This window comes from Eurytemora carolleeae, unplaced genomic scaffold (assembly GCF_000591075.1).
Source record: "Eurytemora carolleeae unplaced genomic scaffold, Eaff_2.0 scaffold237, whole genome shotgun sequence".
Taxonomy (NCBI): domain Eukaryota; kingdom Metazoa; phylum Arthropoda; class Copepoda; order Calanoida; family Temoridae; genus Eurytemora; species Eurytemora carolleeae.
The window spans coordinates 252,750-277,182 of NW_019396130.1; the positions used below are offsets into that span (position 1 = coordinate 252,750).

Genomic DNA, 24,433 nt, shown 5'->3' on the forward strand with positions numbered 1-24,433 from the left:
TAATAATCAACATTCAATAGTTTTCAAACCTGGGACCAGAGTTAATAAAAAGTGAGACAATGTTGAGCAAGGCCTCCATTTCCCTTCAGCTTAGTGCGGCACATTGGAGTGGTTCAACTTCGTATACACAGTTCAACTACGTATTGCATTTATTAAATCTGTTACCTGATAAAATCAAGTTAGGGTTATTTTGTTTTATAATAAAGTTTAATTAAGTATTTTTGAGAATAATTCTTAAAACCTCAGTACGCTTATAAGAGGTACTTGTATATTTTGTTAAGCTAAATATTGTTGGGAACTGGGTATCCTATTAGATCCGTTATTTTGGCCCTGAGGTCCACAAAAATCTACGATGTCCAATATATTTCACCATCTTGAAATTTGAAAAATCGTTCAGGCGTGTTCTAAAGTAACATGTTTTTTAGTGGAAAAAAGTGAACATTTTATCGTATTATTTCCTAAGTGATTAAACCTATTGAGGAGTGGATGTAAAACGAAGTCTTTTACATACATTATACACTTGAGAACTTTTATTGTTAAACAGCTGAAAAACACTAAGTATACGAGGTATCATTGGGATTAAAGTTTTTATTGCAGAATTGTGTGTTTAGGGCAACCCTGAGTTTAAACAGTTTATCCACCAGCTCGGAGAAGTGAACAGTGTAGAGGAGTTGGATCAGACACCAGCAATATCAACATTTAGGAGAGGGTTCAATAATTAGGAACATATTAAAGGGACTGTAAACGTAATTTCAAGTAACCTCCATTGATAGATTGGCATGTTCGATTCACAACGGTAGCCTGAAAAGGTTTGTCTGGTCAAGAATGAATTAGATATCGATAGATTTCTTTTTTAAAACTGTTTTGCATTTTGGGTTGTCCCTGTTAAAGTGACTCATGCAATGTGCATTTCTTGCTTCAGAAATTATCAGATTTAAACAACACATTATGGATCAGATCAAGGAGTATGAAATAGAAGGGAGATACGACTGACGCGGCCCGCCCTACCATATGATTATTAATTACACATGCTTTGTAGACGGGTACTCCATTTGTTTAAGAAATATTCAGAATTGGTTATTGTATACGCGGTAATTGTACATTAGACAAATATTTCCTATCCAAATGAAGTACCGTCTGCAAAGCATGTATAATCAAGGTAGGGCGGTCTATTTTATACTCCTTGGATCAGATGAAGGTTTATGGGATAGCTTTGGGAATTGGGCATGTCACTTTTTTAATAATAGCGATATTTACCAACATAATCAAGTTATTCAATAGTCCCGTTGAAGCAACGGTTACAAATAAGATGAAATACTAAGATTTTATATTTGTGGTTTCACGTTATCGATAAAATTAGGATTTTGGACTTGAAAAATATTTGCTTTCCTTCCGGGGGTTATGACAGTTGGAATAAGAAGTTAGATTTTTTTCTAATTTTTGAACGCTAACCTTCAGATCCTCGAGGTACGCTGTAACTCTAACTATAGAAACATATTCTTATTTACTCAGGTAATTTTTCATTTATGCTTTCGCGTCCTCTTCCTTCTTTTCTTAAGAGGAAAAAACAAGATAAAATCAAATAAAGGACTTTCTAAGTCTAAGAGCTAATAGCAGGGTTACCTTCATAGGACGGGACTTAGAGGCAACTGACTGTTATATTTCTTTGATTTTTTATTAATATTCCTGATTCCCTTCAGTTAAAAACTTGTTCCTTATTTACAAAACTTATAAGATACACCATTCAAAGATTAGTTCTTTATTTAAGTCTCATGTTAAGAAAATGTGTAACCTACACCCCTCATTATATACGGAAAAGATAGGAATTACATTATCAGGCATTCGAAACCAAGGTCACGGGAGTCTTGAGAATAGTTTTCATGTTCTGTACTTTTCTAGATACCTGGAGAAAACTCAATGTAACCTGATCCTTACTGTTCTAAACCAGGGAAACCTTTATACAAATTATAATTAATCAAATCTACAATTAATTGTTCTTTTAAATGCTAGAATTTTTATGTTTTTACGCCAAATCAAATTTGATTAAATGAGAAGAAAAACTAAGAAAATAAATTGCTATATTATTCTCTAAATTTTTTCTTATTTAATAACATTTAAGATTCAATATATTATGTCTTAAATAAGGTTAAACAATTATCTCCTCAATGAGATTCGATAATCATTCAATATTCTTTGTGTTGTTAAATATAAAGGTTGTGTGTAGGAGGTTGATGTTACTATCGGAGATCCCCTTGGAGCTGGGAGTAGACAGGATACACGAGCTAGTCTCTCCTCCCCCTCACCTTATACATCCATGCTAAATCAGGACGCAGACCCAGAGGAGGTTGAGAGGTTAGAGGACCTCAGTAGAAGGGTTCGGGCTAGCTCTCCCACAGCCCCTAGTATATCCCTGTACAGAATACAGAGTGAGGACGGAGTTTGTGTGAGTGGAGAGACGGATATCCATGGAAAACATCTTGTATCAGGATGTGAAGATGGTATAGTGAGATTATGGCATACTCTACCTAGTGAAAGTCCCATAGTTCTAGATACTAGTTCTAGTAGTGTCAGACTAGGTTGTACTTCTCCGGGATTAACTACATCTAGAACTATACAGCGAGGACGTTGTAGAACTTTGAAGGGGCACACAGGGACAGTTTACAGTGCCATTTTCCTTCCTGATCATAATCATATAGTAAGTGTAAGTGAAGATACAACGGTTCGTATCTGGGACAAGGTTTCCGGAGCAGGGTTAGCTGCGCTACACGGACATATGTATCCTGTATGGTGTACTGCTAGTGATAGTATTGGGGTTAATTTTGCAACCGGAAGTATGGATCGAACTGCGCGCTTGTGGAGACCTGAATACGCGCACCCTCTACGCATCTATGTGGGACACGAACAAGATGTTGATTGTGTGAGGTAAGCCTAGACATTTGATTGACGATGCTATTAAAGGGACTGTTTTAGAAGTTCATATATTGCTTTTAGATATAAATACGTATAAATAATGAGTGTAATAAAGAAGAGGGAAATGAGCAGGTCTTCTCTGGTTCCAGGATCCGACACAACTCTTGCGGATTTCATAATCCTCGTTCGGGGATTTTTTCCTCTACAGAAGCCCCCCCCTAAGTTTCGAGCATAGAGGGAGTCGAGACTGATACTTATCTCCTTGCAAGTGTTTACGGAAAAGGAGAAGAAGGAGTTCTGGTGATGATTAATCATTATTCACAAATAGTTGTTTGTGAATTTATGATCTGCCCCCTCCCCACGTCATGCTTAACCTTGTGAAAGGCTAGCCAGTGCCATTTGAAGAGATCAGTTGTAGTAAAGGCTAGACGGGCATATATTCAACTTGTAGAGAACTGGCGTCCAGAATATCTACGAGTAGGTTAAAGAAGGTAGCTGAGTTGCTTGATAGCTTAAGAAGTAGCTGTTTAGCTGATTAACTCCTTGAGTAGCTGTGTAATTAGCTACAGAAGTAGCTAGCAGTGTAGCTGATTAGCTTCTGGACGGTTGAAGTTTAGCTTATTAGGTCCAAGAGTAACTGAGGTTTCGCTTATTAGCCCCAGGAGTAGCCGAGGTTTAGCTTATTAGCTCCAAGAGTAGCTGATGTTTCGCTTATTAGCTCCAGGAGTAGCTGAAGTTCAGCTTATTAGCTTTAGGAGTAGCTGACGTTTAGCATATTAGCTCTAGGAGTAACTAAGGTTTAGTTTATTAGCTCCAAGAGTAGCTGATATTAGGATGAAGGAGTAGTGAATTTGTGGATTAGAAGTTTAAGCTTGAGATTGTTATGCTCGTCCAATTCTTGAGCTGTTTCCGACCAGGAGGCAGTGTTTTCGGACATGGTTTGTTTACTGTTTGGGGTCACCACTTGGTTCGTTTGCTGTCTGGGGTCACCACTTTAGAAGTACATTTATTGCTTCTAGATGTAAATACATTATAAATAATGAGTGTAATAAAGGAGAGGAAGATGAGTAGGTCCGACACTACTCTTTTGCAAATTTCATAATCCTCGTACGGGGATTTAAAAGAGGTCCATGCCTGATTCACAACATTACCATTCAACCTTTATCTGATCAATAATGTGGAAGATATCATAAACTTAACCTGCAAGTCACTTTTGAATTTACACCACAAGTCAAGTGAAAATAATCAATTTTCAAAGAGAAAAACGGATATCTCATTCATTCTTGATCAGACACAGCTCTGGATACCTTTGTGAATCCTGCATACCACTCTTTAAATGGGGGATCATTTAAAATTATGCGTACAATGCCATTATGTTTATTAATTCAAAATCTTTTTAATTAAGTTTTCATCCGAACTGTTTGTATTTGATGAGCGGAAGCTGTGATAGAACAGTTCGACTGTGGCATGTTGAACAGGGACGATGTGTTCGAGTTCTTAATGGTCACAAGGGAGCAGTTTCTGCAGTGCAGGTGCAACTTCAAGAATTCTATTTTAAACCATTCAGGAATTAATCAGTGTCCCAGTTGTTCATTTTTATTTCATTTATTTGATAAATATTTAAAATACTAATTAAAGAGCGTAAATAACAGAAATCTCTAGAAAACCGCATATTTATTAACTTTTTCCCCTTGCAAAAGTATCGCATTGCTTTATAACACTGTTAAATGTACTGAAAGCATAATTTCAAGTGACCCTTCATGCAATGAGTACAATGTTCGAATAATAACGGTACCCTTTAAACCTTGTCAGTTTGTCGAGTACAGAGATATGTGTGTGTAAACTTATCGAACCCCGCTTGTATTCAGCTGTAAATTCTGGTGTGTTATGCGTACAGTCTTAACTCAACACAGCGCACACCGGAATTTGCAGCTGAATACAATTGAGGTTCGAAAAGTTTGCCCACATATAACTCGACGAACTCACGAAGGTTTTAAGGGTACCCTTGTATATCGGGCATTGCCCTCTTTGCACGGAGGGTCACTTGAAATTACACGTACAGTCCCTTTAAACATTAATTTGTTCAAAGATGTAATGCAAAGAAAGTTATTTCAAAAGTGTACGCATCTTTTGTACTGCAGTGTACTGTCTCTGGGCGGTAATGTAAACACAAGACGGATGTTATAGCCTGACATGGGATCCATCTTTCACATAAAAAAATCAACACGAACACGAACACTGATGCATCTATTCTTGTTTACAAATGCCGCCCAAAGAGAACTGGTTTCAATATGTACGCAGAGTATACACGACCGCAATTAACTTTCCTTGCATTACACCCTTGAATTTGTTAAGATTTCTCCATGTGGAGAAAAGGCAGCAAGTGCTGGTGAGGATAAAAAGATCAGGATATGGGATTTAGCCATGGGGAAGCAAATAAAGGTAACAATAATAAATTAATGATAAAAAATAGTAGATTTTTCTTTAAAAGTTTGATGCGTAGAAAGGTTTAATTTAAAAAAAAAAATTTATTTTCTATTGTCAAGGAATTAAAGGGACACACAGATACAGTTACAAGCTTGGTATGGGGGGACTCTAGACTACTCTGCAGTGGAGGATTAGACGGATCTCTCAGGTAGCCTAGATCACAAACAGACAGAAGACAGAAACTGAGGACCTAAGACATGAGGATCAAGAATTACAGACTTAAAATTATAGGCTAAAACTAAGTCATAAAGTCTCGGAAACTAAAAGCACATGATAAACACAGATTACTGCAGTACGCACCGAAAGCTTAGTTGTGATTTGGAGCAAAGGCTCATCCCTGAAAAATTGCTCCCCCCTGAGGCATTTTGGGGAGCTGCGGAAAATAGAGAAAAAATTTGACTCACCCCTGGTAAATTTTCTGTATCCGCCCCTTATTAGGGATTTTCTCCGCTTGTCAGCTTTAAAAAGCGAAGAAATTCCTTCCCCCTCTTACAAGCAATATTGCACTTCACCTTCCGCCAATAATCAGTTACGTCGTATAAGGATATTGATTGTCAATTACTATGAAGACGACATTTCTAGTACATTGGAGCGCATCCAGAGTATCTAACCTTTTCTATACAACCTTGTATTGGACCGCTATCGGATAGGAGACAAGGACTGAACCAATACCACAAACAATGTCTAACATTTTTAATAAGATTATTAGTATTTATATTTACGATATATTTGAACTATTTAGAGTGTGGGATGTAGATTTATCGGATGAAGAGCTGTTGGAAACCTATCCTGTCGGAGCAACCATCCTGGGATCTAACTTTACAGAAACCAATACTCTTGTAACCATTGCTCAGGATACACAACATCAGATCAATGGTTCATAATCACAATTTACTTGATTTAAAGTTGGAGTTAATGAATAACGAGAAGTAGTTGAGCTAGATACGAATAGTTGTATTACCTCATTCTTCAATAGTTCCAACCTCAGATTAACTATATGCTAGGTTTAAATACATTCCACTGAAAAAAAAACACAACAACAAAAATTATAACATACGCTTAGCTGATAAATTAACAAAAACTTCGAATGTAAAATTCTTCCTTAATTGTTTTTATACAAGTGTAAATTCTAGATCGAACGCATCGGTAATTTTATCTTTTACAACATAAACATAACTGTACCAGTACCTTAGATATTTATTTATATTTGTGATATTTTCCAAGAAGAAAGAAAGGATTTGATCTCTTTCTAGTCCCTGATATCTCCTTCACAAAGCATAGAGATGAGTCTCAAATATGTTTTCAGAAAAATGTTGCCAAATTGTGATAATATTCCGGTAACTGGAGATTTAGATTCGGAACTGGATTTTCTAGAGCAAATTCCGGAAACTCTTGAGGATTGTTTCAAGATTTTGTCGACGGAGGCAAGAGGTATCGGAAGAAAATCCATTGTTTTTATAAATTTAATCAAAATGTGTATGTAAGTAAATAATAATTTTTTTACAGTTTTAGATGTTTATTGATTACTGCACAGTGTACAGTACAAATCCCATATCTGCCTCAACATATCTAGTTCTATATTTGAGAAGTACGCTTTACTATGTACAGAGCGTCCCATATCATATTAGATTATCTCCAAGTTTAACGCCAAAATAAAACCATAATACTCGATGAAACTAGTATTTTCCACAAGAAAATTCTTATATTAGCCTTATTAAATTTTTCAAAATGATTCATTCTTCTTAAATTTTCTTATTAGTCCCGAAGATCATAATTTAGACCGATTGAGATCTAATATGATGTGGGACACCCTGTACGTATTTCATGATATGTAGATCTGTATTTTAGAAGCATACTGTACAGCATCTGTACTTTATATTATCTTTATCTGTATTTGTGCGTTTTGAGCGTTAATCTGTACAGTATCTGTACTTTAAATTATCTAGATCTGAATTTGAGTAGTACACTGCATAATGTACTGTAGCTGTACTTTATATTATCTAGATCTGTATTTGAGTAGTACACTGTATATTGTACTGTATCTGTACTTTATATTATCTAGATCTGTATTTGAGTATTATACCGTACAGTATCTTTACTTTAAGTTATCTAGATCTGTATTTGAGAAGCACCCTGTACAGTAGCTGTACTCTATATTATCTATATCTGTATTTGAGCGTTAATCTGTACAGTATCTGTACTTAATATTATCTAGATCTGTATTTGAGTAGTACACTGTATAATGTACTATATCTGTACTTTGTATTATCTAGATCTGTATTTGAGTAGGACAGTTCCGATATTAGACCATCCTCCAACCCCACTTCAGGTTAGCCTACCATTCAATATCAAGAATTCACCCTTTTTTGGTAATCAGTTTTTTTTTATTAAAAGGGGTATTATTAATAAAATTAATTAACATCTTTATAAGGCTTTTAAACTTTTTACGACTGGCAACTTGAACAATATTCACCCAGTTCTTCTAAAATCTGTTTCCGTACATTTAGTTCTACCGTGATTACGTGAGCTACAACCGTCCAGTCCTCATTCGTTCTGCAGTTTCTCATTGGCCAGCTCTAGACCTATGGCGGACAAACGAGTACTTCCGCCGTGAGTTAGGTTCTACTGAAGTGACTGTTGCGGTTACTCCAAACGGTTTGGCGGATAGTCCAGTAGGAGACAGGCAGGATACTCTGAAACTGAGTTAATTACTTGCATACTTGGGAAAATAACCTTGGGAAGTTGTCGCTCGGGAAAATGCCTTTAGGAAAGTACCTTACATCTTTTTAAACATTAAACTGAAGCAAGGAATACAGCTTTAAGTTTTTCTGTATTAAATAAACTACCGTCAACTGAATATCCCTGTTTGAAGCAAGGTTTGTCCTACCAGAGGAGAGACGGATGAAATTCTCCAAGTTCCTGGATATCCTAGAGAATCCTGAATCTGAACCTGGAATATTCTATATACAAAAACAGAATTCAAATCTTACCCAGGAACTACCACAGCTGGTAGAGCAGGTAGAGAAGATACATTTCCTATAAAAATATGATACTGTATCCTATACCAGGGACCGAATTTAATGAATTCGAACTACGCCGCTGAACTAACTATTGCCTGTTCAAATTTGAACCACTGATTTAAAGTGAAAGATTAAGAAAAGATTTGAATCGGCGATTCAAATTTGAACCGGCGGTAGTAAGTTCAAATCAAATCTATATACATACTTTGTCTGTCTGTTTGTTTGTTTGTGTCCAATAAACGTCAAAACGGCTAAACCGATCGGGCCCAAATTTTTGTGAGACCTCGCATGGCCCCATGGAAGGTTTATGAATCCACGAATTTTTTATTAAATCCGCGAATTTTTATTTGTTTTGTTTTACAATGAACTCAAAGAGAACATGTTCACAATTGAAATTGAAAAGGCCTAGTTTGTTAAATTCGGTCCGTACTACGTTGCATTAATTTAAGTATGTTTACTATGCTTATGTGAGTTCTATTTGTTAGTGTATCCGAGCTTTAGTAAGACGTATGTCACTTGAAGGATATCCCACTGGAATTGATCTGAAAAAGTGGTGTTTCATAAGTACATCCTCTTGTGCAACTAAGATTGGTTAATGTTACCAGCAATAATAGTTATAAATGAAACGGTGACATAGTCACATTGCTGAAATTTACTCATTCTCTATGAAAACTCAGTCGAAGCAACTAAGGAGGTTCAGGCTTAAAATAAAAAACAATGTTTAACTCCCTATCTGATACTTTGATCCAAAGGCAATTCCCTACATTTTTTATTTTATCTGATTTGTTCTTTTAGCTGAACAGTCCCATGTAACAATTATTATTTTTATCACAATCTTATAATCTATTCGGTGCCACCTTTCTAAGGTTTTCTTGCGTTAGAAACTTTAAACTGATTCTCTAGATTAATAGATTTATCCGGACACAGAGAGTGCATTTTCTCTTAACACTCCAGTGCTTAGAATCCATTTCATTTGAAAGCGGATCAGGATGCGGAGACTAATCTGGATCCTGTAAGAATGGATCCGAATCCAGCTTACAATTTTTTACCGAAATAAATTTCCACACAATATTTTTTCTCCTTATGCTTATTTTTATTTAGAAACTTAACCATTCTATTATTAGGAAAGATTTATTGATCTTTTATTAGTTGACACCGAAAATTTGTGTTACTTATCTTAAGCTCTCGTATACACTTCACACAGGGTAAACCAGATCTGAAGGATTGGAGGAATTGGAGATATCTTGAAGAATCTGACTATACTTCATATCCAATGACTGTTAAAAAAAGATTTAAAAATTTTAACAACTCGATGAATTTTGTGCGTTTTTATTTTCATTTAAAAGAAAGAATTCATTAGGTTGTCTTTGTAAATTGAAGATAGTTATTTGTTTTTTATTGTTTACAATTGAATACATTTTTCAGGTTCCTGAACTCTCCTGGGCATCTCAAGCTTTTGGTAAATCACCAGATGCGGTCAACTTCTGGCTAGGTAGTCATTATAAACTAACTCAATAGAAAGAAATTGAGTCTTTGCCACATCAAACTCTGACTTTCTAATCCTTTATATCTTAGCAACCCAATGCCGTAGACCTTGAATATTTCAAACTGTGAATTCAGTTAAATCAAATAATCTAAGTTTGAAATATCAAAGGTTTTACACTAGGTTTCAAAGATATAGGGAGTAGAAAATTTGAGATTGTGGCAAAGGCCCAATTTATTCATAATTTTTTCCTTCAATCATTGGTTAAAAAAAGTTATTTATTAATAAAGCTGAAATTTAATTAAAGCAGAAAAATTATTTGATCTTTAAAAATTAACAAAAAAGTTATATTGGATCTCCTCTAATCTGTAAATAACTTCATTATGTTTCCATTATTATACTACTATACATTTACAGCGATTTGATTTGAATATAAATAAGAAGTAATCAATATGTTAATGGATTTGTTGAATATATTAGAAGAAGGCAATTCGTGTACTGTACGGCTTAAAAGATCCAGCATAAAAATATCGAATTTTTGAGACAGTCTAATTATTTTAAATGTAGATCAATGGCGACAAAGTTCTAATATTTAAATTTATTGGATCAACTTACAGCGCATTATTTAGATTTCTATCAGAGGATTAAGAATGTCATAAACTTCGAGAAAATCTCATAAAGCTTTGTTAGAATGTTATAAAACTTGGATAGAATCTCTTCAAAACTTAAAAGAATCTCTATAATATTTGATGTAATCTCATTAACCATGAAAAACGGATTATATATATATATGGTTTAGGAGATAAAAGAGCTGTGACGTCAATGCACAAAGATCCTTATGAGAATATCTATACTGTTATTCGAGGTTATAAGGTATTACTTGTTTATCTTTATATTATAATTTAAACGATTTAAAGCTGAATTATTTTTTTGATGATTCTTTCCCAACCCTTCGATTATAATCTATATATAAATTTGGCTTGTTTGTCTGTCTGTTTGTTTGTCTGTTTGTTTGTTTGTATCCAATAAACGTCAAAACGGCTGAACCGATCGGGCCCAAATTTTTTGTGGGACATCTAGGGAGCCCAGGGAAGGTTTATGAATCATCAAAATTTCAAATATTTGTCTCTATCAAAATTCGATCGTCATTAAATTTTTTAAAATTTTGAAAATCCGCGAAATTTTTTGTAAAAATCCGCGAATTATTTTTGTTTAGTTTTACGATGTACACAAAGAGAACATGTTTACAATTAATTTAGAAGATGGGCGCGAAGCGCCCTCTAAGGCTAGAAAGAAGGGAGCGAAGCGCCTTGAATTTCTAGTTGTTTAAATAAACCGTTCTTAGAATCCGAATCCGGATCCGTTCGATGTGCAACATTTTGGCTTCCTGGATCCGGATCCTACCAACCAAAAACTGCAAGAAAACACTTTTTACTCTCAAAATCCAAAACTTAAAAGGTTGAAGAAAAATTTTTTATTTGATTTAGGTCAATCAAGTATTCGCATAAATTTAAGCAAAAAAGTAGAAAATTAATTAAAAAATTCTTCTTGTGTTAAAAGATATCGGTAAATCTTATCAGTAAATATCATGATATTTATTTTTTTCTGGGCGGATCCAGGATCCATCAAAATGAAATGGATCCTAAGGGACTGGTTCTGTGATTAGGAAAACTAAGGGTTTACAATTCTAGGATATTCTGCTTCATCCTCCAACAGATCTACCCTGGATACCCTACAGACAGTTTACTCAGGCAGTTTATAAATCTTCTCAAGATAAAACCTTCAGTATACAGGTTATGTTATTGTTTAAGCCTTTGATTTGATTTAGGTATACGGCTAGTCAAGCTAATTCTCCTTCACCACTAGTTCATCTCTGCTGAAAGAGAGATAGTTTAACTAGTTGTAGCTAGTTAAAAACTACCTCTCTCTTGTTTAAGAACTCCCCGAGTTAAATGCTTAATTTTACTTCTTATAATTTAAGTTCAAGTGAATCAAGTGATAGAAAGGTATAAAGACATTGTGTCCGAATGTCACTTGTTTAAGGTGGTTTTACGCCCCATCCCATCTCTCACCATCCCACTTTGTTACCGTTCCGTCAAGCCCCGTACATTACTTATCACATACATCACAGCTTCATATATTTGTATTGACTTCACTGAGTAGGGGGGGGNCACATCCACCAGAGTAGCGCTGAGATAAAGGAAAAGAGGAATGCCTGGCCAGTTATGAAACTATTCTTTACTTACTCTCCACTAAACACTACTATATCTACGGTCAGAGTACTGCAGGTTACTGCAGAACACACTGGTGACCGAAACCTTAGTTGAGGGTATCCTGTAAATGCTCCAGCGCGTGTTATAAATATCAAGTGGATTATTTTATGCGACACGTTCTACAACGTACTTTCGACAGTAAGAATGATAAATATTGTATCGTATTAGTTCCACTTATCTTCGTAAATTTTCAAAGTTTTCCATAATTGCTACGAAGATCTAGTTATTAACTGATAATTGTGAACCTACATGATATTTATATAATATTTTATTTATTTCAAGTCAACTAGTGATTAACTTAAAACCAATTACCAAGAAGTTTGTTTTTCCTTTTCATCATTTATATTTCATACTTGTAGAATAATTTGCTTTATTTGCTCAGAAAGTTATTATTCTGGACAATAATAAAATGTTTGTTCAGGACATAGAGGGAGGGGAAACTGTTCCATGGATTTGTATTGATCCACTTAATCCAGATCTAAACTCCTACCCGGAGTACTTTAATACAACCCCTATCAAGGTATACTTACTTTTTAACTTGTTTACTTGAAGAGGAACTTCTAAGGGACCATCTTGATCCAAGGAAGAAGTGTCAGCTTTACTGGTGACCCATACCATTTCCGAGAACAGAGGTTTGATAGATTACTTCATCAGGGTAGGGGCACAGGGCTCAAATACATGTTTTTAAACTGTTTGACATTTCTTGCATTTTTAATGTTTTCAGGTAGTGCATTCCACTGCTGAACTATTCTATTGGAGAAGAAGTATTTTCTTATATCCAAATTGGGTCTGGAAGCTACTATACAAAGGGACTGTTCACTTGTTCTGGTTACTCTCCTTTCAGTGTCACCATACAGCTCAAACCAAATCTTTCTGTCCACATCATCTATTCCATGTATGATTTTGTAGGTTTGTACAAGATCGGTGTATGTTCTTCTCTCCTCCAGTTTAGTCAGACCAAGTTCTTTTACCCTTGTTAGATACTCCGTTTCTTGTAATCCATTAACCTGTTTTAGAGCTTTTTTTCTGGACATTTTTTAACCTTTCAACATCTGAAGTTAACCATGGATTCCAGACTGTAGAGGAGAACTCAAGATGAGGTCTTACATATGTCTTGTACAGATTTATATATGTAGTTCTATCTCTATAGGTGAAAGCTCTCAGGATCTGGTTCAGAACAGCCATAGCTGTGTTTGCTGCTTTCTGACACTGCATACTCGGTTTTAAATTATCATTAATTAGTACTCCAATGTCTAGACTCATACCCAGAGTACTCTAATACAACCCCTATCAAGGTATATAGTCTAGACTCCTACCCGGTCCTGGAGTACTCTAATATAACCCCTATCAAGGTAGTTAGTTGAAACTCCTACCTGGAGTACTCTAATACAACCCCTATCAAGGTAGTTGGTCTAGACTCCTACCTTGAGTACTCTAATACAGTCCCTATCAAGGTGGTTAGTCTAGACTCCTACCTGGAGTACTCTAATACAGTCCCTATCAAGGTAGTTAGTCTAGACTCCTACCTGGAGAACTCTAATACAACCCCTATCAAGATAGTTAGTCTAGACTCCTACCTGGAGTACTCTAATACAGTCCCTATCAAGGTAGTTAGTCTAGACTCCTACCTGGAGTACTCTAATACAGTCCCTACCAAGGTAGTTAGTCTAGACTCCTACCTGGAGAACTCTAATACAACCCCTATCAAGGTAGTTAGTCTAGACTCCTACCTGGAGTACTCTAATACAACCCCTATCAAGGTATATCGTCTAGACTCCTACCCGGTCCTGGAATACTCTAATGTAAGTATAACCCCTATCAAGGTAGTTAGTCTAGACTCCTACCTGGAGTACTTTTATACAACCCCTATCAAGGTAGTTAGTCTAGACTCCTACCCGCAGTACTTATCGAGGTAACTGGTTTAGAACCCTACCCGGAATAATCTAATTCAACCCTTATAGGTATCAGTATACATCAAAGTATTGTCTAGGTTAGGGTTTATGCTGGAGAAACTCTGTATCTGCCAAGTTTATGGTTTCATCATCTATCCCAGAGCCAGGTATGGTACCTGAAACCTTTTTTCTGGGTTTTCAGTAATATCCGAGATTTTAAGGGTTAAGAATATTTGATTGATCACTACGAGTCGACTGACTTTTATTGTTTTGTTAATAAAAATCCTAATGTTATATTAATTTATAGGTGGAACTTAAAGTTTACTTTCACTTAATAATCTTTTTAAAATTAAGGTCTCAAATGCTTTTATTAAGTCAAAACGAGAAACACAGTTTAAAAGGGTCTCGAAAGGTGTTTCTAAAAATCTACATGTCATAAGAGTTTAGTTATGTTTATGCTTTGGTCATAGTCCCCATAGCTTGCCAGCGGTGTAGCGCTTTCTGTATTTAAAGGACTGTTATTGTAAAAAGAGGGGCATGCCTAATTGACAACGGTACCCAATAATAATGTGGAAGATATCTACGTTTTTCTAGATTGAAAAGTGTTTAACTCTGACAGTTACCTTTATAGTATCTGTTGGAGTAATCCCACAAGTCACTTTGTCAGAAAAACTACAATTGAACATTTTTTAATTTCCTTAAAAACATGTTTCATTCTTGACCTGGCGAAGGTTTTCTGAGTTTACGGGTAACACTGTGGGTCGGACATCCCACTCTGTAAATGGAGTGTCACATGAAATTACGTCTATTGTCCCATTAAGCAGTACTGACTCTTAACATAGCCTGAAATGATAGTTAGAAACAGTAATGGGGGAAATTATGTTGTAAATTGTAAATATTTAATATTATTAATTAATAATATTAAATATTAATTAATTAATGGGACTGTAAAGTGTAAGTGTAATTTCAATCTACATGCAAAGATGACAATGCCCGATTCACAATGGTCCCCTTAAAAGCTTTGTCTGGTCAAGTATGAATTATATATATATCTTTATAATGTTTCTCTCCAAAAGTGTCTTACGCAATTCTACTGCAGGAAACATGTATAGGAGTTATCAGAATTAAACAATCAAAATCTCGAGAAATTGATCAGATAAAGGTATCAAGGAGTCTGTTGTGAATCTGGCATTACCATCTTTGCATGGAGGGTCACTTGGAATTACGCTTACAGTCCCTTTAACCTTATCTAACATGTGTAACATGTTAAATAAGGTTAAATGGATTTAAAAGCGTACCTTTAAGGATAAAACGTCAAGATTCTCATAATTTGCGGTTTACGTGATTATTTTTGTTTTGCTAAAATGTAATTTGTAAGGTATAATGAACTCATTCATATTTTACTCTTTCTCTCGGGATCTCTTGGGTCTAGTTTTTCTCTATTCTAATGTTGAGCATTTATTTATGTTTATTTAGTTTTTATATTTCTGCATCTAAACATATTTTTCTCATTTTAGGGTTGTGTGAGTGTCAATTACTGGTATGATATGGAGTTTGATATTAAATATAATTATTTTAATCTTATTAAAAATATTAAGCAATTGGATAAACAGAATAAATGTTGAAAATTCTTTTTTTTCTACTTTTCTACCTCGGTGGTTTTAACATGAATCTAATTTGTTCCTACATATTGCATGCAGGACTTTAGTTTTGTTTAGTTAAAGTAAAATAGGTTATGGAGGGTCTTTTGCCATTCATATTTAATGTCAAGCGATCAATTTTGATAATCAATTAAAATATTTTTTAAATATTTATCACTTTTTTACCGATATAAGATTTATTTGTGTGATAAAGTTTTTTTATGGAATTGTTTGAACGAGTTTTTCCCCTTTCCTTTAGAAATGAATTTGGACACCCCGCAGCCAGAGGTTAGAATTTGCGGAAGAGTTTGCAGTATTCTGTAGTCAGGGTGTGGAGTAGGATACAGTATTCTGTAGTCAGGGTGTGGAGTAGGATACAGTATTCTGTAGTCAGGGTCTGGAGTAGGATACAGTATTCTGTAGTCAGAGTGTGGAGTAGGATACAGTATTCTGTAGTCAGGGTGTGGAGTAGGATACAGTATTCTGTAGTCAGGGTTTGGGGTAGGATACAGTATTCTGTAGTCAGGGTGTGGACTAGAATACAGTATTCTGTAGTCAGGGTGTTTACTAGGATACAGTTTTCTGTATTCAGGGTGTGGGGTAGGATACAGTATTCTGTAGTCAGGGTGTGGAGTAGGATACAGTATTCTGTAGGCAGGGTGTGGAGTAGGATACAGTATTCTGTAGGCAGGGTGTGGAGTAGGATACAGTATTCTGTAGTCAGGGTGTGGAGTAGGATACAGCATTCTGTAGGCAGGGTGTGGAGTAGGATACAGTATTCTGTAGCCAGGGTGTGGGGTAGCATACAGTATTCTGTAGTCAGGGTGTGGACTAGGATACAGTATTCTGTAGTCAGGGTGTGGGGTAGAGTAGGATACAGTATTCTGTAGTCAGGGTGTGGGGTAGGATACAGTATTCTGTAGTCAGGGTGTGGAGTAGGATACAACAATATTCTGTAGTCAGGGTGTGGGGTAGGATACAGTATTCTGTAGTCAGGGTGTGGAGTAGAATACAGTATTCTGTAGTCAGGGTCTGAAGTAGAATCCAGTATTCTGTAGTCAGGGTCTGAAGTAGAATACAGTATTCTGTAGTCAGGGTGTGGGGTGTAGGATACAATATTCTGTAGTAAGGGTGTGTAGTAGATTTCAGTAGTCCGTAGTCAGGGTGTGGAGTAGAATACAGTTTTCTGTAGTCAGGGTGTGGGGTGTAGGATACAATATTCTGTAGTAAGGGTGGGGAGTAGAATTCAGTATTCCGTGGTCAGGGTTTGGAGTAGATTACGGAACAGTTGATAGTTATTAGAGAACCTGGTTATGTTAGGTAAAGGGTTAAATATTGCATAATTGGTTGTTACGGAGGGGTTTCTTGGTAGTAAGTTGGTCGTTGGGGGAGGGAAAGGGTTTAGGGTGTTTTGAGTCACTTTTTATTTGATAAAAAATTGTTCAGATCATTTAATTTGATTTGGTGGTGGGGAAAAAAAAGATTTCATGATGAATGAAGGTTTCCCGAGTGGGTGGATGGGGGAGGGGATAAAATATTACAATTCACGAGGTTAGTTTGGGGTTTATAAAGTTTAAAATTCTCCCAAGGGAATATTATTCACGGAAACCTAAGGAAAGGGAGGAAATGAAACAATGTTTAATTTTCTTAAAGGAAATTAACCTTGTTTACTTTAATCAGGAGATAAAGCTGTTGTAGACTAAAATATAAATTTAAACCAAAGTTTTCCTTCTCTCTGCCAAGAGTCCGTCCTCTTATTATTTATTTATGAAAAATGATAAATGAAGACTGTCACAGTGACATTATACTTGTGTAAATATCAATTACGCCTCAATTATTTGTCCTGAAGTATAAATATATTATTTGATGGATTTATTGAAAACCAAGTTTTGATTTCCTTTAAGTATTGTGTATATATAATATCTAGGTCAGAGCTCTGATTGAAACCTAAGTTATTTTCAGAAATATTTAAATATGGCGGTTAGTGCAGAACCAGAGAAATTCCGGGAAATGAATATAACATCAGACAGGTTAACTACTTTCCTAGACCTAGTTTTTAATCAATTTAAAAAAAATTCTAATTATGTATTATTAATGAATTTATCCACCCTTCTTAAAATCATTTTTATTTATTAAACACAAAGTTTTCTTTTCTTATTCTGTGATGAAAATTAGTTTAGAAACCCACTAAAAAAAATTTGTCTCTAACCCCCACCATTCCTTTTTTTAATACTTAACTATCTTTTTTGGAATAGCGTCTATTTGTACAAAACCTCACGTCCGCACCCCTTTCACAAATCCCCCAGTTGCGCCGGTTACAGTAGAGAAGTTGTGCATGGTTGGATTTTATTTCAATTTAATCTAAAAGATTGACCAGTAGGAATTTTCCTGGTGCAATAAACTACAGAGCAGGGAAACTGTATATATATATATATATATAAATATATACATATATATTTATATATTTTCCCTGCATAAAGTATCATGAAATAGTTTACAAAATAAATATATGTGGAATATAGAGAATTCAAGACATAATTTAATTAGGAATTGTCTGCTGTGTATTTTCAATTTAAGATATTAAATATTTTATATATTTAATAAAGATAATGATGATATTTAATATAATGAAATAAGACATTCATATATATGTTCCTTTATAGCCGGCCAAACGGGTGATCACGAAATTTGTTGAGGGAACCCAGGGTTATCACGGGGGTAACAAATTTTTTTAATTAGATTTTTTAATTTAATTAGTTTATATATTTAAAGATGATGTAGAGGATATATTTTATATATTTTATTTATTTAGTGAAGATAAAGATGATGTAGATGATATATTTTATTTATTTAGTGAAGATAAAGATGATGTAGAGGATATATTTTATTTATTTAGTGAAGATCAAGATTATGTAGATGATATATTTTATATATTTTATATATTTTATATATTTTATATATTTTATATATTTTATATATTTATTTATTTTATATATCTAGTGAAGATGAAGATGACCCCGTAGTCTCAGAGATCCCTGTGTATATGGCTAAAGGGTTGGATTGTTATATTCTCCAGGTCAGCCAAAAATTCTAGTTTTGAAATGATGTTCAATTATTTTTTATGAACTCTTTTTGTTTCCTTTTTTATTGCGAACCAAGTTTTTTACTTACCATGTCTCCAATATTCAGTATTTTTATATTCTGCTTTATTAGGTATTGCAACATTTTATTTTAACATTTGAATTTTAATTTTTAAATTGTAAACCAGCCGAAAGTATAGTTGTATAGGTATAGGATCAATATTTTCTTTTTTAAATGTCCTATGTTTAGTATCCAGTACGTCCTGGTTTAATGTCCTATGTTTTAGTATCCAGTACGTCCTGGTTCAATGTCATTCGTTTAGTATCCAGAACGTCCTGGTTTAATGTCCTATGTTTAGTTTCCAGCACGTCCTGGTTCAATGTCCTATGTTCAGTATCCAGTACGTCCTGGTTTAATGTCATATGTTTAGTATCAAGTACGTCCTGGTTTTATGTCCTTTGTTTAGTATCCAGTACGTTCTGGTTCTATGTCCTATGTTTAGTATCCAGTACGTCCTGGTTCTATGTCCTATGTTTAGTATTCAGTACGCCCTAGTTCAATGTCGCATGTTTAGTATCCAGTACGTCCTGGTTCTATGTCCTATGTTTAGTATTCAGTACGCCCTAGTTCAATGTCGCATGTTTAGTATCCAGTACGTCCTGGTTCTATGTCCTATGATTCAGCAGTAATGCAGAAATTCGAATTTAGGCCTAAAAACCAACAGGTAAATCATATAGTTTGTTACATTTTTCATTTGTGTGAAACTGGTCGAATTAGGGAGGGGGGGGGGGCGGGGTTAAAAGGGTGTGTGCAATCCTTTTCTCCTTACAGGATGAAGATGCAGTATTTATTTAAATGTGGAAGCTATTATTGTTAAGTGCAATATTATGTACAACTCTCGAGTTTTTTACTCTAAACATTTGTTTTCTTACACAATTCCAAATTTTGACCCAGAGGTAAAATATTTGAAGAAAAAAACTGTTAAAAGGATGGGTTTCCATTTTTTATGGATAAAAATATTGCAAAAGCAGACATTGACTGAATTCAGCTTTGATTGTTGGAAATATTATTAAAAGATTAAAAATAATAAACAAAACTGTATGCATCATTAATATTATAAGCATTATTAAAACAAATGCATCTGGTTCCTTGTAAGTTTTGGATAAAAATACACGTATTATATTCCTCCAGTGTTTTCCGGGGAACACTGTATCGGCACTGTTTGCGGTTCTTAATATTAAACCAATTGTGATTGATATTGAACATTTTATAATTATTTATAGTGTACACCAGCTGTAAATAATCTAAAACTATTAGTTAGAAACGAGCTAAAATATAATGTTTTTAAACATTTTGGTTGTTATTGTTTTTTTCCCTTAGAACTAGAAGCCATATTTGGCCCTTTCTGACTTATTTTTCATTATTTTGAAAATAAGATCATGTTGACATAAAATCAAAAATTTAAAAGTACATTTTTGTATAGTTAATTCTACACTCACAACATTTAACATAAAAAAGATCAATTAATTGTTGAAGTTTTATTTTCAAACACAAAATACAAAATAAAAATGTATGATGGTTCAGCTAAAGACAAAATACAAAAGGAAATTTAATGTGAGCCAATTGAAAATATAATGTTTGATTGATAATTGTTAAGAGCTCAACGTTTTCTAGTAATTTAAAATCTTATTTTCTACACAAACTTGATGAAAGCTATAGCATAGATTGTAACTGTTACTTATGCACTGTTTAGTTTGCTTGTACCCAGGGTCTAAGTACAATACCTTCTTATAATATATTGCTTTGTTGTCTATTCTCCAGGTTTACTTGGGCTCTCATGATCGGATTATGTGCCTAATAAAATATTTATTTATTTATTTATTTTAATTTTGTTTGATCGGCATATGTTGAAACAAACTATTCATATTGAAATCTCAACTGAATAAACATTCATTTCGCATTTACAAGTAGATACTTATAGTCAGCACTCTTATAAGTAAACCATTTCCAGGAATGCATTTATTGAACTTATAAATACATATTGATTCATCAAAAGTAGCAATGTATTCTTTTTGACAAAAGTAGACTATGGCATCCACCATTAGCAAAGAGTGTGAACCCATACTCGTTGACTGTAGTAGACTCTGAAGCCATTCTGTTTATTGTAGTAGACTTTGACAGATACCATTAGCACCCATTCTTGTTGACTGTAGTTATAGACTTTCGCATCCACCATTAACAAAGAGTTTTAACCCTTTCTTGTTTACTGTAGTAGACTTTGACATCCACCATTAGTAAAGGGTTTGAACCTATTCTTGTTGACTGTAGTAGACTTTGACATCCACCATTAGCAAATGTTGTGTAATTCCTTATACAAATACAAATTGCACTGGTAATATAAAGAGCGGGGGTAATTTTCATCTCTAATCTAACTGGAGCTCGTCCTGTTCGGTCCTTTTCACGTTCATTGGACACAAACAAACAGTCACGTGTAATTTGTATTTTGTATATACAGGGTTACCCACAAATGATGAGACTTCAGAGACGACTAATGGGAATTAATACTGTCCGTTTTCTTAGATTCATGGTTTCCTGCGGCTGAAAAAATGTATTCTTTTCTAAATCATTGATTAAGCCATTGAAAGACTATTTTCCTAAGCTGAAGGCTTAATTTAACCTTGCAATCGTCATATTTTCAAGTCGTCTTTACAATCATATTATCATTTGTCGGTAACCCTGTATGTTTATTTGTAGGTTGAGATGCATCTCTCCCTGAATACACAGAATGAGAACTATGATAAGAGTAGAGGAGAACAGATCGCACTAAATGTAGATGGAGAGAAGGGTGTCCCTGCAGATCATAGAACATTTAAATCAGGACTTATGGATACCCAGGTATTTACTACATGAGACGACTTGAGATCGTCTTTTCAATAGTTTGCGGCATTTATTTTTCAGCCTAATTTTTCAACCTAAATTTTATTCAGATTTGTTCAATTTTAGTTTTATATAAAAAAATTTCTAGTATTATCGGTAATAAGGGGTCGGGTTAGGAACTTAGGGAGATGTCGACTTGTTAAACAAATGGAGAAGGAAAGCATTTATTTTGTAATGAATGGATGTTTGTTTTTGAATGAATGAGAGTCAAGGATTAAACGTTCTCTCCTGGTCTAGAGAAAAACATAATTTATTGGATCTAATATCAAACCATGTTTTAGTATCAGCCAACATAATGCGGAATATAAGTTTAGAAAGAAGCGGGAAGGGGGGAAGGAGTAGGAGTAGGAGTAGGAGTAGGAGTAGGAGTAGGAGTAGGAGTAGGAGTAGGAGTAGGAGTAGGAGTAGGAGAAGACGTTTCCAACCGTAGAATACTCTAGTGTATATTTAAAACATAAATCAACTTTTCAGTTTTAATTTATAAAAAAGTAGAAAGGATTTTTGTTAAGAAACAAAAAGCAGGTTTACTGAGGTTCACCAGGGGTGGTTGGTTGCGGTTTCTCCGGGTGGTATCAACATCACTAAACATGTTTAACGAGGCTCCTTTATACTGTTAAATCTGGTGGCTGGAACATCTATTCTCTGTACAACGGAAAATGTCTATTATCTGGTCGGAGAGAGAGAAATTTAGTTTAATTATCAGTTATCCTGTCTAAACCATTGTATTGTGCATTGATACAGGGATAAGGGGATTATTAGAAATTAAATTTTTTTATGATTTTTTTTTATTCAATTCACAAATTTTATCATTTTAAATTTCCCAATTTTGTGAGGTGTATTCAGCCTGGAGAGGAAGTGGCCTAGGTCCGCCTTTATTTGCTTTCTTTAGAAATAATACAAGATTTAACAGCGTGTGCAGCAAATTGCCCACACACACACACACACGCTCGCTACCTACAGACCGACAAACCTATTTAAAAATAAATGTCCACGCCAATAGAAACCGTTCTTACACTTCATTACTCACAACCTCCCACGCAAACTGTGAACACACACACACACACACTAAAGCCCTGCAGACACAAAAACGCGCGCGTAAGCACGCACAATAAAAATGTCCTTCTTAACAACGGCAGACAAAGGATTGGGTTTTGATAAGAAATGATGGAAGAACTATGGAGAGAACAAAGATGAAGTAGGAGAATAATAGTAGTACAACCAGGAGTAGAAGGATGAACTCTAGAGAGAAAAAAGATGAAGTAGGAGAAGAATATTAGAACAACCAGGAGTAGATGGAAGAACTATAGAGAGAACAAAGATGAAGTAGGAGAATAATAGCAGTACAACCAGGAGTAGATGGATGAACTCTAGAGAGAACAAAGATGAAGTAGGAGAAGAATAGTAGAACAACCAGGAGTAGATGGAAGAACTCTAGAGAGAACAAAGATGAAGTAGGAGAAGAATAGTAGTCCAACCAGGAGTAGATGGATGAACTCTAGAGAGAACAAAGATGAAGTAGGAGAAGAATAATAGTACAACCAGGAGTAGATGGATGAACTCTAGAGAGAACAAAGATGAAGTAGGAGAAGAATAATAGTTACAACCAGGAGTAGATGGATGAACCGATGGAGGGAGGTTGGGGGGAGGGATGTGAAATATATGGATGGAGGGGGGTTGGGGGGAGAGATGTGAGATGTGAGATATATGGATGGAGGAAGAGATGGATGCGATGAATATGGTTTGAGGAGGAGAGGAATGTGAGATATATGGAGAGAGGAAGAGATGGATGTGATTAATATGGTTTGAGGAGGAGAGCAATGTGAGTGATGTATACCTGGAAGAGGAGAGGGATGTAAGGTGTGGATGAGGGTGTAAATGAACGAAGGGAAAGAGGGATGTGAGAGATGGATGGAGAGGGAGAAGGAGATGAGATATGGATGAAGATGTGGGGAGGGGGAGAAGGATATGAGATAAGGATGGAGGGGGAGAAGGAGATGAGATATGGATGTAGGTGGGGGGAGGGGGAGAAGGATATGAGATATGGATGGAGAGGGCGAAGGATATGAGATATGGATGGATGGGGGAGAAGGATACGAGATATGGATGAAGGGGGGGAGAAGGATGTGAGGTATGGATGGAGGTGGGGGAGGGGGAGAAGGGATAGCAAGAGATGGGAGGAAGGGATATGTAGAAGGAGAGGGATGGTCAAATTACATTTTTTGCTGCCTGCAGATGGATTCAAAGTTTTTATAAACGGGGAGGAGAATGGGGGAGGGAGTGGGAGAGAATGTTGGGTGGGGAAATGCGGGGGAGGGAGTTAAGCATGAATTTTTCCAATACATTCAGTGAACCTTACTCACCTCCCCCAATCCAGGATTATAGATTCCTTTATTCAAACTTAGAAAAAATGCTAAATAATCAACTAGACTCTGTGTCCGTTACACGCCCTAAATATATGCTCAGGGAAATTAGATAGTTGAAGAAAAACTATATTAAACCTAATATATCAGCGAACGTTGGTCCAATATTTGCATGTCACGTGATTTGGCCACGTTTTTAGATCCTAGGAATCCAGGTATCCAGGTATTCACGTATCCAGGTATCCCGGTATCCAGATGTCCATATATCCACATGTCCATATATCCATATATCCATATATTCATATATCCATATATCCAGATATCTAGGTATACAGGTATCCAAGTATCCA

General features: G+C 35.2%; 3 protein-coding genes across 4 annotated transcripts in view; all 3 read left to right on the plus strand.

Moving 5' to 3' along the window:
• Positions 1-6,708, plus strand: part of LOC111695845 (transcription initiation factor TFIID subunit 5) — a 7,888-nt gene extending 1,180 nt beyond the window's left edge. The window contains exons 4-11 of the mRNA XM_023465300.1: positions 612-703; positions 1,459-1,512; positions 1,900-1,948; positions 2,225-2,922; positions 4,316-4,442; positions 5,266-5,352; positions 5,457-5,545; positions 6,140-6,708. Of these exons, the coding sequence (XP_023321068.1) occupies positions 612-703; positions 1,459-1,512; positions 1,900-1,948; positions 2,225-2,922; positions 4,316-4,442; positions 5,266-5,352; positions 5,457-5,545; positions 6,140-6,281 (1,338 nt within the window). The 3' untranslated portion in view covers positions 6,282-6,708. The remainder of the gene's footprint in view (positions 1-611; positions 704-1,458; positions 1,513-1,899; positions 1,949-2,224; positions 2,923-4,315; positions 4,443-5,265; positions 5,353-5,456; positions 5,546-6,139) is intronic.
• On the plus strand, positions 6,673-17,670 carry LOC111695849 (jmjC domain-containing protein 7). Of its 2 annotated transcripts, XM_023465306.1 has the most exons (10): positions 6,673-6,828; positions 7,671-7,726; positions 7,905-8,080; positions 8,274-8,415; positions 9,843-9,909; positions 10,700-10,773; positions 11,592-11,693; positions 12,595-12,693; positions 14,164-14,232; positions 15,583-17,670. In XM_023465306.1, the coding sequence occupies exons 1-10, from the start codon at positions 6,681-6,683 to the stop codon at positions 15,688-15,690; spliced, it is 1,041 nt and encodes a 346-aa protein (XP_023321074.1). In that variant the 5' UTR covers positions 6,673-6,680; the 3' UTR covers positions 15,691-17,670. The 2 variants fall into 2 exon arrangements, with proteins under 2 accessions (XP_023321074.1, XP_023321075.1); XM_023465307.1 differs by lacking the exons at positions 14,164-14,232; positions 15,583-17,670 and adding an exon at positions 12,898-14,157.
• On the plus strand, positions 17,620-21,696 carry LOC111695838 (DNA-directed RNA polymerase III subunit RPC5-like). The gene is made up of 4 exons (XM_023465292.1): positions 17,620-17,735; positions 18,706-18,781; positions 19,433-19,510; positions 21,541-21,696. Exons 1-4 carry the CDS (start codon positions 17,680-17,682, stop codon positions 21,694-21,696), a joined length of 366 nt encoding a protein of 121 aa, XP_023321060.1. The 5' UTR covers positions 17,620-17,679.
• Positions 21,697-24,433: the final 2,737 nt, after the last annotated feature.

Bases quoted from the DNA above. Each gene is read 5' to 3' on its own strand.
- LOC111695849 (XM_023465306.1), top strand. From the start codon at position 6,681: ATGAGTCTCAAATATGTTTTCAGAAAAATGTTGCCAAATTGTGATAAT. The intron at 6,829-7,670 runs GTATCGGAAGAA...TGTATTATCTAG, and splicing joins TTTGTCGACGGAGGCAAGAG to ATCTGTATTTGAGTAGGACA. The intron at 10,774-11,591 runs GTATTACTTGTT...TTACAATTCTAG, and splicing joins CTGTTATTCGAGGTTATAAG to GATATTCTGCTTCATCCTCC.
- LOC111695838 (XM_023465292.1), top strand. From the start codon at position 17,680: ATGGCGGTTAGTGCAGAACCAGAGAAATTCCGGGAAATGAATATAACA. The intron at 17,736-18,705 runs GTTAACTACTTT...TTATATATCTAG, and splicing joins ATGAATATAACATCAGACAG to TGAAGATGAAGATGACCCCG. The intron at 19,511-21,540 runs GTAAATCATATA...GTTTATTTGTAG, and splicing joins TTAGGCCTAAAAACCAACAG to GTTGAGATGCATCTCTCCCT.